This window comes from Salvelinus sp. IW2-2015, unplaced genomic scaffold (assembly GCF_002910315.2).
Source record: "Salvelinus sp. IW2-2015 unplaced genomic scaffold, ASM291031v2 Un_scaffold1077, whole genome shotgun sequence".
Classification (NCBI taxonomy): Eukaryota; Metazoa; Chordata; class Actinopteri; order Salmoniformes; family Salmonidae; genus Salvelinus; species Salvelinus sp. IW2-2015.
Window position 1 is genome coordinate 66,516 of NW_019942718.1, and position 13,841 is coordinate 80,356.

General features: G+C 39.3%; 1 protein-coding gene across 1 annotated transcript in view; it reads right to left on the reverse strand.

Moving 5' to 3' along the window:
* Nucleotides 1-9,666, reverse strand: part of LOC112069671 (uncharacterized) — a 20,584-nt gene extending 10,918 nt beyond the window's left edge. Inside the window, exon 1 of the mRNA XM_024137035.1 lies at nucleotides 9,528-9,666. Within this exon, the coding sequence (XP_023992803.1) occupies nucleotides 9,528-9,645 (118 nt within the window). The 5' untranslated portion in view covers nucleotides 9,646-9,666. The remainder of the gene's footprint in view (nucleotides 1-9,527) is intronic.
* Nucleotides 9,667-13,841: the final 4,175 nt, after the last annotated feature.

Here is a 13,841-nt window from a genome sequence, read left to right on the forward strand (position 1 = left end):
TGAAGTAAATTTAGCCCACTTTTGCTAAAATAGAAAATATAGGCTACTGATGGTGCCTTGAATACCGGTTTCTTTCATTTAATGTTCATGTTATGGGGATTTTTATATAAAGGAAATTTGTCTTTTGTGTCTGTTGAAAATTAAAGATTACTGACAGAGCCATAAGAAAATATTGCTTTATTTATCTGATCATATTGGAATATATTTGTTAGGTTTTCAGTAGGTTCAATTAGGTTCACTAGACTATATGCGTCATTTAAAWWWWTTTCAATGAACATTCGAACAGTCCGGCCCTCGGCTTGTAGCTAAATTTTTTATTTGGCCCTCCGTCCATTTGACTTTGACACCCCTGTGTTAGCTATTTAGCAGTGTAATGACTTTTGGATAGAAGCTGCTCAGGAACGGGTTGGTCTCAGACTTGATCCACCGGTACCACTTGCTGTACGGAAGCAAAGAGAACAGTCTGTGGCTGGAGTATAACGATTTTCCTTGCTTTCACGCCACCTGATTTAGAGGTCTTGGATGGGAGGGAATCCGGCCCCAATAATGTACTGGGCTGTCCGCACCAACCTCTTTAGCACCACGCGATCGAGGGCGGTGCTGTTGCCATAATAAGCAGTGAAGCAGCAAGTCAAGATGCTCTCAAATGGTGCAGCTGTAGAACATCAAGAATTGAGGACAAAACCTTTGCCACCTTCTTCACAACTGTGCGCGTCAGTGATTTGACACCGAGGAACTTGAAGCTCTTGACCCGCTCCACTGCAGCCCCTTCGGTGTGGATGGAGGCAAGCTAAATTTTATTCCATTCCAGCCATTACTATGAGCCTGTCCTCCTCAATCAAGGTGCCACCGGCTGCCTGGGATTGTCACATAGCTATTCCTCTTATCTAGGTGGATGAGGGCAGTGTGAGGTGCAATTGAGATTGCATTGTCGATGGATCGGTATGCAAATTGGAGTGGTTCTAGGATGTCTGGGATGATGGAGTTGATGTATGCCATAACCAACCTTACATAAATCACTTAATGATTATAGATGTGAGTGATAAAGGCCAGTAGTCATTGTGGCATGAAGCATTAGAGTTCTTGGGAACAGGAATGAAGACATGTGGAGATTAAAGACTGGGACAAGGAGAGGTTGAAAATAACCATGAACTTAGGCTTGGGCGATACCCCGTTATACAGTATAAACGATCTATTTCGAAATACCGACAGTATGATTTTCAATTCTGTTTTCTGGGTGCGGTTGGCAGCAACCCGCCTCGCAGGAGCTGCATGCTACAGCACTGCTTATTAGCTATAAGTTAAATATAACAAATCTAAGATGTGTAAAATAAACTATCTCCAGCTATGCATTTGGTTTGCTAACTTTCTAGATTAATGGCTAGACGTCAAGATCAAACTTCTTTGTTTGTGTGCACATTCAGCAATCTGCGAAGTCTTGCATCTCGCAATAACTGCATGGCAACGTAATTTCGCTGAGTCTACCTTTAAATTACACTTTCAATATTCCATAAGAAATCGATTCAAATAATAGAAATAAAGAGACTTTCCATTTAACTTGACATTCAACGGTGGGTGGAGCGACGGTCATCCTTGTGGTAGTAATTTAAAATGTTCAAATGAACATGTACCAACTAAATTGCAGTGGTCTGAAGGAATAGTCTCTGCATTATATTTCTATTTTTGAAATGACACCCACCCTGTATTCAAGAGTATGCTGTGTTAACCAATGGTGGGCACAACGCACATAAACCTCAGATTATGTAAATTAGGGTCCAAGCTACAACATATGCAAAAATGTTCATGTGTTTAGATAATTGATGTTAAAAGGCAACAGAAAAAAAAATAATGTACAATGTTCGCAAGCTTTTACATGGTATGCAAAACGGTCAACATTGAGCAACTGTCACATATACTCCCTCTCTGGCACGAGAGGTAGTTAGACTGCTCATTGTTACGCACACCTGTCACCTGGACTCAATCACCTGCCTGATTAACTTCCCTATAAAACTGTCCCTCCCGTCAGTTCTTTCCCTAGCCGTTATTGACTCTGCGTTCCATGTCTGTACGCTGCTCGTGTTTTTTATCTATGTTCGTTTATTTATCAAATTATTCTCTGCCTGTACTTGCTTCCCGACTCCCAGCATACAGGGCGGCAAGTAGCTTAGTGGTTAGAGCGTTGGACTAGTAACCGAAAGGTTGCAAGATCAAATCCCCGAGCTGACAAGGTAAAAATCTGTCGTTCTGCCCCTGAACAAGGCAGTTAACCCACTGTTCCAAGGCTGTCATAAAAAATAAGAATTTGTTCTTAACTGACTTGCCTAGTTAATTAAAGGTTAAAAAAATATGTTACAGCAACTCCATCTGAATGTTTTGGCACACAGGTCCAAAGTCACTTTGCCCACTTCTACCATGGGGAAATGGAAAGGTCCATTCAAAGGGGTGAGGTCAAAAAGTGATTGGAATCAAATAGAATGACCTATTAATCAGATTAGTTAGTTAAGAATGCATGAAAGATTATGCGGCGTTCAAAACAACTGGAAACTCTCAGATTTCAGTGTGTTCACGATAACTGGGATCTCGGGGGGACGAGCACCGACTAGGAAAAATCTTTTTTAACAGTTATCCAAATCAGAATCTCTGGCATCTTTCTATAGCTGATTTCTAACCTGAAGATAACTAAAGTTCATGGATATTTGGGGATAATTCCCCAAATATGTGTTTCCTTAATTTTCTATCAATTCGGAAGTGGCTGACTATAACCAGAGAAACCCTGCGAGGGAAACAGCACCCCTCTGTCTCAGTATGTGTAGTCTTTGTATCCGATGCTGTCTGGAACAAGAGTATGACATGTTGCTGCAGTAGCATTTGATTGATTGATGCAAGCTTAGCTCAACTGTGGGTTGTCCTAGCACAGTACCTTGGACAGCCACATGATATTTAGCAACATTGATTGGACTAAATTGTTTATATCTTTACGTTTTTTCAGTGTATTAAAGTAAGCATATATAGCCTTGTTGATCTGATCATGTTTGTGCTGGAATAGCAGACGCATTGCTCCTGTTGTCTTTGTGCTGTCAGTGATGTTCAGAGCTCTTGAAAGAGGCCCGAGTGGAGATGACCCAAGATGGCATCACTTTGATCGGGTGTATTTGAACATATGTCCCAATAAACTAGGAAGATTATGATCAATATTCAAGGATTACTTATCTGAAGTAACAGAAGGTGATTGGAAAACGCAGTGATCACACTACTACATGGGCAGAAGTAACCGAAAAAGGCAAGGCATGGCTGAACAGATGCTTATCACCTCAAATCAAATGTTATTGGTCACATACACGTTTAGCAGATGTTAATGCGAGTGTAGCGAAATGCTTGTGCTTCTAATTCTGACAGTGCAGTAATGTCTAACAAGTAATCTAACAATTCCCCAACAACTACCTTATACACACACACAAGTCTCAAGGGATGGAATAAGAATATGTAAATATATGGATGGCCAAGCGGCATAGGCAAGGTGCAATAGATGGTATAAGGTACAGTATATACATATGAGTAATGTAAGATATGTTAACATTATTAAAGTGGCACTGTTTAAAGTGACTAGTGGTCCATTTATTAAAGTGGCCAGTGATATGAGTCTCTATGTAGGCAGCAGCCTCTCTGAGTTAGTGATTGCTGTTTAACAGTGATGGCCTTGATCAAAGCTGTTTTTGAGTCTCTCGGTCCTAGCTTTGATGCACCTGTACTGACCTCACCTTCTGGATGGTAGCAGGGTGAACAGGCAGTGGCTCGGGTGGTTGTTGTCCTTGATTATCTTTTTGGCCTTTGTGACATCGAGTGCTGTAGCTGTCTTGGGGGGTAGGTAGTTTGCCCCCTCAGATGCTAGCAGCGAAACAAAAGCATGCAGCCCACGTGAAGACTTTCCAGAACTCATGGCAAAATAATCCTTATTTTCACCACTGCCACCGACGCCGAGTAAGAGCCCTCCTACCAAATACAGGGCAGTCAAATTGTTCTGCCAACCCTGACATTCTCAAGGCCATCTTTGAGAAACTGGCCATCATTGAAAAGACAGACTATTTTCAAATCAATGGAGTCGCTCTCAGCCACTGTGCAGCAGCTCCTCAATCAGGTGTCAACCCATAGTGAAAGAAATACTGACAATGGAAGCTGAAATACAGAAACTGCAACAGGTGAAATCTCCAGCTGCGACAGAATTCCAACTGCGACAGAATGTCATGGAAGTCCAGCGCCGGAGATGGAACCTGAAACTGCATGGGGCGCGAGAAGAAGACGGGAAGAACATACGGAGCGTTTTCATCGACATCCTCGTCAAAGTAGCACCCAGGATTCGAGACAAGCTCCCGCACATCATCGACGTGGTGCACTGCCTGGGAAAGTGAAGGGACGACAGATCTCCGCGGACAACCATCATGCGGTTCACAACGAGAATCTACAGTGTTGTCGGAAAGAAGCCAAGGAGTCCAGGCTTCTCATGGAGAATAAACTACGCATCAAAGAGGCTCTCACTCCAGAAGATGCTGCTGCAAGGGGAAAACGTTGACCTCGTGGTAAAAAAAATGCAAGAGAAGGGAAGAGAGCATCTTTCAGCAGCCCTTCTGCATTTATTGATGGAAAGAAGATCGATTGCCAGGACGTCAAGTGAATGTCATGATTGTACTAAATGTTTTGAAAACGCTGTGCTCAGGTATATAGCTACATTGACTTAATCTATGTCGTCCTATTCTTTCTAAGTCAAATGAAAACGTTGAATTAGCTAAATTCCTTGAGTAATAAGTCGATTGTCATTTTTATATTCACCCTGTTTTATAAAATCACCAGGTTGGTAAATGTGAATACGGGTTCATCGGATTGATCACAACTACCTCGGTTTAGGGTAGTCCAGTTCTCTCTAAGCGCAGGTTTCCTTACTAGCTACTGTTAGTTGAGAATTATCTGTTAATTGAATGATTAGAATATTCCGCCCTGAAACATATGGAATTGATTAGAATGTAATGGAATTGATTAGAATGTATAAAATCATAATCAATAAATGTGTAGTCCTAGTCAGAATTAGGGTAAAGACAACATGTCTTTATGGTATTATAAACACAGACTGTCTGAGCTCGGTGCCGACCTGACTAGAGATTTGGGAAAGAACAGGGAGTACGTCTCAAGGACAAGGTCACTAATCTCTGTCGGCTGGGTAGCAGGACCTGTGTGTGTGTGTGTCTGTTTGTGTGTATGTGTGTGCGTCTGTTTGGGTGTATGTGTGTGAATATGGTTGTGTGTATGTGTGTGCGTATGGTTGTGTGAATGTGTGTGCGTATGGTTGTGAGAATGCGTGGGCGTGAGAAGTCAGTATAAAATGTATTGTTTTGTATTCTTGACTTTAGAACGTTCCCGTGAATAAACCTTTTTGACTATCTTTTAGCTGGGCCTCCGTCTGTTTCATTCGACCAGGATCTTACAAATTCTGGTTTGCAGACTGAGTAATATAATTAAATTGGGTTATGTACCTGGAGAACAAAATTCTCTTAACAGCTACCTAGCTTACTAGTTCAACTAGTTATTCATATCACTACACTGTATTTGTTTTCTTATTTTTGTCAGGTTAGGCAACGTTTTGAATTCAATGCACTAAATATTGTATCTCCAAACGCAGGGGTTTACAAAACACTAAATGTAGATTTCACTCTACTCCAGGAGACTCACTCCTGCGATTCAGATTCTAGTTTTTGGAAATCACAATGGGGAAATACTGTTTATTAGTCAGGGGTCTAACCACTCAGCTGGCACTATGATATTGCTTCATAAGTTTAGAGGTGATATTTCAAAGTATTGTGTGTCCAAATATGGAAGACATTAATCTCCAATCTAAATAATGATTGTTATATTATATGCAATGTGTACAATTGATAGATATGTTGGAGCTAGGAACAAGCATATTGCTATACCCGCAATAACATCTGCTAAATGTGTGTATGTGACCAATAAAATGTTATTTGATTCTCACACCTCAAATAAGACTTTATTTTTGGATCTTGCTGATAAGCTTACTGAGCTGCAAAACAAGTATACAAATACATGGCTTATAATAGCTGGAGACTTAATGAAACACCTCATAACTCTTTAGATAGATTTCCACCTAGACTAGCTCAAAGATCTCAGAATAGTAACATCACCTCATTTTGCAGTAAACTGACAGTGATTGAACCATGGCGCTTCTTTAACACAAACTTAAACGAATACACCTGGTGTAATAGGTCAATGATGGTCAGATCCAGAAAGTATCTGTTTCATTTCTCCCCCACTTTTACAGTATGTACAAGAAGTCAAACATGCTCCTTTGACTGATCATAAAATGATATTATTGAAGTTAGAATGTTTTGAAAAATCCAAGGGCATTCGAGGATTCCGGAAACGTAATAATTCACTCTTAAATTATCCAGTTTTTAACAACAGCATAAAGAACTTGATCATAGACTTGTTTATTTCAAATTATTTAGAACCAAAGCCTGAAAGTAATTGAGAAATATTTAAATTCAAAAGTAAGATATCACCATTACACTTAATAAATGAAATGTTCTTTTAGAAAGGGATACCCTTACAGCAGAGGAAGAAACATATCAAATGTACATTGAGTTAGCTAAAGAGCTAAAAATGGGTTGAGGGTTAGAAAAACAAGCTCATTTTTTGCCCTTGAAAAAAGGAACTAGAAGAGACAATCTCTTTCTACATTAAATATTGACAATGCCTTGTGTAAAGACCCCCAAGATCATCTCTAGCTTTGTGTATTCTTTCTATGAAAATCTGTATAAATCTAATTTTAATAGAATGTGAACATTTTATGGAACATGTCCATGATCATGTTCCAATTATTTCTGATGAGTTCAGGTCCATATGTGAAGATGAGTTTTCTGTAGTAGAGATTAGAGATGCTCTTAAATCTATGAAGAAGGGCAAAGCACCTGGAACAGATGGTCTTTCTGGACATTTAGAGGGACCAGTATTCAACATGTTCCAAGAATGTCTAGCGGCGATGATTACTACCATGAAACAAGGGCTTATTTCCTTGATACCAAAACCTGATAAAGATCCCCTTTTCATAGATCATTTGAGACCTATTAAATTATTAAATAGATATTATGTTTGCATATGCTAATAGACTTAAAAATGGGTCTAAACCACCTCATTAATGAAACCCAGACGGGTGTCATGAAAGGTCGCCAGATCAGCTGTAACATTAGGTTAGTTTTAGACTTGATTACGCTGATTCAATTGACTCAAAGGCTATTATTTTATTCCTCGAATTTTGTAAACATTTGATACAATTGAACACAAATTCCTAAAACATAGGTTGTACACTTCTGGTTTCGGGACTAGCTTTGTCTCTGTTATCAATAGGTTTTATAAAGATATGAATAGTTCTATTCTGATAAATCGCAAAACATCTCAAATATTTCATATTCACCATAGTGTATGCCAGGGTTGCCCTATTTCAGCTTTCTTATTCCTTTTAGTTGTAGAATTACTATCTACTAGCATTTTAAACAACCCTGAATTAAAAAGGTATTTCAATATTTGGAAAATAAATACACATCTAAATCTAAATTAGCAGACAATACAGCTCTGTTTCTAAAAGACAAGGATCAAGTTGCTATTGCACTTATTATAAAATCATTCTCTTCTGCTCTGGATCTTAACTTCAATAAATGTGAAATATTATCCATACATAACTCAAATTACCAATCTGTTGAATATTCCAGTAAAAGACTGTGAAATATTTAGGGGTGCACATGGCAAAAAAACATTTTCCATCAACATCTCAAATTCTCTCAGAGATTAAAGAAAACTAAATCCCTCTTTAATAACTGGTTCCTGCGTGACCTCTATTACTGGAAGGGTTTTATTGTCCAAAGCAGAGGGTCTGACGTTATCTACCCTGCTCTATCGCTATTTGGAGCTGATCAAACCAGCAAGGATATCAATGAAACTTTCCTAGACTTTATTTTAAAAACAAACAAACAAACAAACTTAAGTCTAATATCAAATTAAAGAGCTGATGGTGGGCTTTAAGTGCTAGATTTAATTGATAACAACAATACCTTTCAAGTAAACTGGATAAAAAGGATGTATGCTTAGCTCTGAATCTATATGGTACTTCATTCCCTGTCATATCTTTATGAAATTGGGTGGTCTTCAATTTGTGGAAATGCAACTATTCTCCAGCAAAATTACCCATCAAACTGTCCAAATTTCCTGAACAAGCCCTTTTAGCCTGGAAACTATATTATGTCCACAACTTCTCACCACACAAGGCACTTCTGTGGAACAACAAAGATATTGTTGTTAAAAACAAGTCTTTGTTCTTACCTAAGTGGTTTGAAAGAAATATTATATTTGTCCTTGATTTATTTGATAAAAGGATTAAATATACTCTTATAGAAAGTAGAAACATAACTTCCAGTACATTATAAAGAATTTAACTCTACATGCAAAGCAATACCTTGAGGACTTACTCAATGAAATCTCATCTGTGTTTCAGAGAACATGTCAAGATAGATGCACAATTTGTTAGGTTGCCCCCTGCTGGATAAGAAATGTAATTACACATTCTTAAGATTACTTTAACTCGAAGAACACTATCTCTCCTAGAGTGAAATTCTTCTAGAATGCATATACTGAAATTTAATGGAAGAAAGCTTGGTTGCTCCCTCACAAATGTTCTATAACAAATCAAGTAAAATAAATGTACTTTAAATCTTGCACAAAATATACCCTTGCAATAACTTGTCTAAATTCATGTACTTAAGAGGACATATGCCTTTTCTGTGATAAGGGGAAACTATTATACACATTTATGAGTGTCACTCTAGTTAATTTGGAGCGAGTTAAGTATTTACAGTTTTAATTTCATTAATGAAATGAATGAAAGATGTAATATGTTATTATTCAAATGAAAAAACTACTGAATTTGTCCTTAATTTCTTAATTCTCTCATAAATTGTATATGAAATCTGTCCACAAATGCAATATAGTTTTACTAGAAATCCAATATTTAATAAAATCTCTAGAATTAGTCAACCAAAAAACACTATTCTTATTGTAATTGTATCCCCTGACCTTATATTTATTTGAAGTACTTTAACTTTGAAACTAAATTCATGTGTAGTGATTTCTTTTTTTTAACTTTAATGTTATTTTATGTTCCTTCAGAGAAAATATAGGTGTAGTTCGAGTTGGAATTCAGATTTTTCCCAGTCAGAGCTCGTTTTTTTCCGAGTTGCCACTGGTTTTGAACACTCAGAATCAGAGATTTCTGAGTTCCCAGTTGTTTTCAACGCGTAATAACTTATATTTCTGACAGAATTGTCTGCCATGTTCCTCGTCATCTGACACCTTGGCAAGTCACTAGGCGGCACAAGCTGGTCGTGTTGGAACTGTGAGCAAGCTAGCTTACTCCCACCATAAAACTAACCATAAATTTTCCATGGCAACTTCATGGTGAATATAAAACATACCTTTTTCGGGTTCCAGCGGTGCCGAAATACAGTTGAGAGGAAATAGTTGTAACAAGATAAACACAGCAAATGCACAGTGAATTTTCCAGCTGCGTCTCGTCTCCCTGCAAGCCGCCATCTTTGTTTTGGGTGATTGTTGATGGGCGTGGTTAAGACGTGAAAAGCTGACGGAGAACAACAGAAACGAGAAACACTGGCAGCATTCCAAACACTTAAATGACACACCCAATCCCCTCACCCCTCAAATTAAGTGGACACTTCTAGTGACGTTCCATAACGTCTGACGAGTATACACTTTTGGGAGAGGGCCCGTGAAGATAAATCTTATTGCAAGAACTGGGAGCTCTTTCAATTTGAGGTGTCCAAATACCTTAGAAAATATGGTAGTAATATTGCTAAGAGCTGAGGAGGAAAAGGTGATCATTAAGATAACTTCCCTTTCTCAGAGGTCCCCAGCCGGCCTCTCGGGGGAGGAGAATATGGAACTAATTGAGTTACAAAATAAACAGGATAATATATATAGATTAAAAGCAGAAGCATAGGCGGAAATCCCAGGGGGGACGGGGGGGACACGACCCCCCCATCCTGGGAAAAATATGATTTGTCCCCCCCAATKTATCACTGTAAACATAACTATGTAATTTCAATAATATTAATAATACGCAATGAAAGCASTTGTGCTGATTATAGACACTTAATAGCGCGTTTTTAAGTTTCACAAGATTGCGACCCCCCCGCCCTTTGCCCCACAATGATTTGATCCACTGCCAGTTCTTTAGCTTGCAAGGTAATAGAGGGTTCGTATCTACTGTCCGAAAGGCACTCACACTCAGGTACGTAACTGACGTGAGTAATCCAGTCAATCGCGCCATAGCAATGTATATTTTTTTTTAAGGTTGCAGGGTTCACACACTAGCTGAATTTGCAGAGCTAGCGCGCAAACTAAAGCAAACATTAACTATTCAAGCTAGCTAGTACCTATTCCATTTATGTGGCGTCGTCAAAGAGTGAATATTTCTATCGTGAGTTTATCCAAGATTGCAGCCAAGGGCAAGCTGGTAGTGGTTCAAAGTTCCTGTGATAAGGTTAGCGATTAAACTGAAGTCCAAACTAACAGAACTACAGTCTCTTATACCATTGTCTTAAATATATAAATGGTCTCGTTGCAAAAGCAAAATGTCGCTAGTGAATATTTTTATTTTTTTACCTTTAACCAGGTAGCAAATTATACAACACCACAGAAACGGAATTGGTGCTCGCTAGCTTTGCAAATGCAGCTATTTGTTGAAGCCTGCCAATGAAAACAAACTAGGTTAAATTTCAAAACGTTGCAGCATGTGTTGTGTAAATGTGGTGTGTGCAGCTAGACCGGTCAGCCAGCCAGCCAGCAGGTAGAAAATGTCAAAAAAAGTAAAAGAGGACATCAGAGTATTTTCAGTACACCAAGACGCAAAGTAAGAACTCTAGTAGCCTAATATCTCAAAGACAGTTGATAAAATGTTCATAAGAAAAGAAGTGAAATGCTAATGGAAAATGTTCACAATGATGTCATTAGGCAAGACAGGCAACAGATGGCACACAGACAGCAGAGCTGGGACAGATATGCAGGACAGACTGGCAAGAGACAGGAGTCATCACGGTAAGTTGTTGGTCTTTGTTTGGCAACATTATGAAAGGTTCTCAATTTTTTTTATTGTAAAATAGGGACATAATTGGAAAATGCCATGGATACCCCCACTCTCAACTTAAACTGGTGACTGAACCAAGATTGTTTAAGGCAATGGTATTGCTGTTGTGATTAATTGTGTAGTTTGGTACCGGTAGTTAGGAGTACAGCAAACACCTTATTTCTTTTCTAGGAGACGACTGTGAGTCAGTGAGGGTGAAAGGGAAAGAGCAAGGAGAGAGACTTCAGAGGACAGTGTCACAGCCACGGCAGGACCAGGTGTCACCCTTGTTGCCAGCAGCACCAGTATTAGGACAGTGGCACAGCATCGTCCAGTTACCTCAGTGATGACACAGAACATATCAGCCACACCCACAATTTTAGAACCGCAAACTCTTGCAACAGAGTGTTGACGTTTCAAGAGAGAGGAACACTGCACTGATAAGGAACACTGCTATAACTATTATTATTAGTATATTATAATGATTAAACAAGTTGGCACAACCCTTCAGTTAAACTACTGTACCTAACAATTATCCAGTAGTAGTGATTATGGTCCGCTCAATATACATTTAACATATTACAAACATAGTCTATGTGTTACAGCACTACTTTTGGTGTCCCCCTCAGGAATTGCTCCTGAGAAAATGTCATGTAATTGTCCCTCTCAAGTTGATATCAGATTTCGCCCTGAGCAGAAGGAGCCTTTATTAGTCTAGGAAAAATGGATTTAGGAGGAGAACAGAATTCGTCCTATTTCTTTAGACTTGAAGAAATTTCACTCTAAAATAACACTATCCATAATTAAACATTGATGTGTATTACAGAGACCAAAAATGAATCGCTAAATACTGTTAGCAATTTTACAGAAAATTGTATAGCTTCTACGTACTGTCAGGAATCCACAGATGTGTTTTTTTAACTCACTGAATAATGTTCACTCTATCAGTGATATAGAATCTAAACATTGTGATGAACCATCAAAGTTGAGAGATTATAGAGTCTATCACATCTAAAGAACAAAAATCACCAGGTGTTAATGGAATTACATCAGAATTTTACAAATGATTTTTCTGAAAAAATAGCTCCCTTCTATTTGAAGTCTTTTTAGAGTATTAAAAACAATGTTCTCCCTCCTACAATGAGTCAGGGGTTAATAACACTGATACCTAAGCCTAAAAAATAAGTGCTGCTCATCGATAACTGGCATCCAATTTGTCTTCTTAATAATGACTATAAGATATTAGCCTTACTACTTGCAAAAATAATTAAAGAAAGTCCTGGATGCAATCATTGATGAAACACAGTCTGGCTTCATGAGGAACAGACATACAGTGGGAGAAAAGTATTTGATACACTGCCGATTTTGCAGCGTTTCCTACTTACAAAGCATGTAGAGGTCTGTAATTTTTATCATAGGTACACTTCAACTGTAAGAGACGGAATCTAAAACAAAAATCCAGAAAATCACATTGATGATTTTTAAGTAATTAATTTGCATTTTATGCATGACATAAGTATTTGATCACCTACAACCAGTAAGAATTCCGCTCTCACAGACCTGTTAGTTTTTCTTTAAGAAGCCCTCCTGTTCTTCACTCATTACCTGTATTAACTGCACCTGTTTGAACTCGTTACTGTATAAAAGACACCTGTCCACACACTCAATCAAACAGACTCCAACCTCTCCACAATGGCCAAGACCAGAGAGCTGTGTAAGGACATCAGGGATAAAATTGTAGACCTGCACAAGGCTGGGATTGGGCCAGGACAATAGGCAAGCAGCTTGGTGAGAAGGCAACAACTTTTGGCGCATTATTAGAAAATGGAAGAAGTTCAAGATACGGTCAATCACCCTCGTCTGGGGCTCCATGCAAGATCTCACCTCGTGGGGCATCAATGATCATGAGAAGGTGAGGGATCAGCCCAGAACTACACGGCAGACCTGGTCAATAACCTGAAAGAGAGCTGTGACCACAGTCTCAAAGAAAACCATTAGTAACACACCATGCCGTCATGGATTAAAATCCTGCAGCGCACGCAAGATCCCCCTGCTCAAGCCAGCGCATGTCCAGGCCCGTCTGAAGTTGCCAATGACCATTCTGGATGATCCAGAGGAGGGATGGAGAAGTCATGTGGTCTGATGAGACAAAAATAGAGCTTTTTGGTCTAAACTCCACTCGCCGTGTTTGGAGGAAGAAGAAGGATGAGTACAACCCCAAGAACAGCAATCCCAACCGTGAAGCATGGAGTGGAAACATCATTCTTTGTGGGATGCTTTTCTGCAAAGGGGACAGACGACTGCACCGTATTGAGGGGAGGATGGATGGGGCCATGTATCGCGAGATCTTGGCACAACACCTCTTCCCTCAGTAAGAGCATTGAAGATGGGTCGTGGCTGGTTCTCCAGCATGACAACGACCCAAAACACACAGCCAGGGGCAACTAAGGAGTGGCTCCGTAAGAAGCCATCAAGGTCCTGGGATGGCCTAGCCAGTCTCCAGACCTGAACCCAATAGAAAATCTTTTGAGGAGCTGAAAGTCCGTATTGCCCAGCGACAGCCCCGAAACCTGAAGGATCTGGAGAAGATCTGTATTGAGGATGGGGCCAAAATCCCTGCTGCAGTGTGTGCAAACCTGGTCAAGAA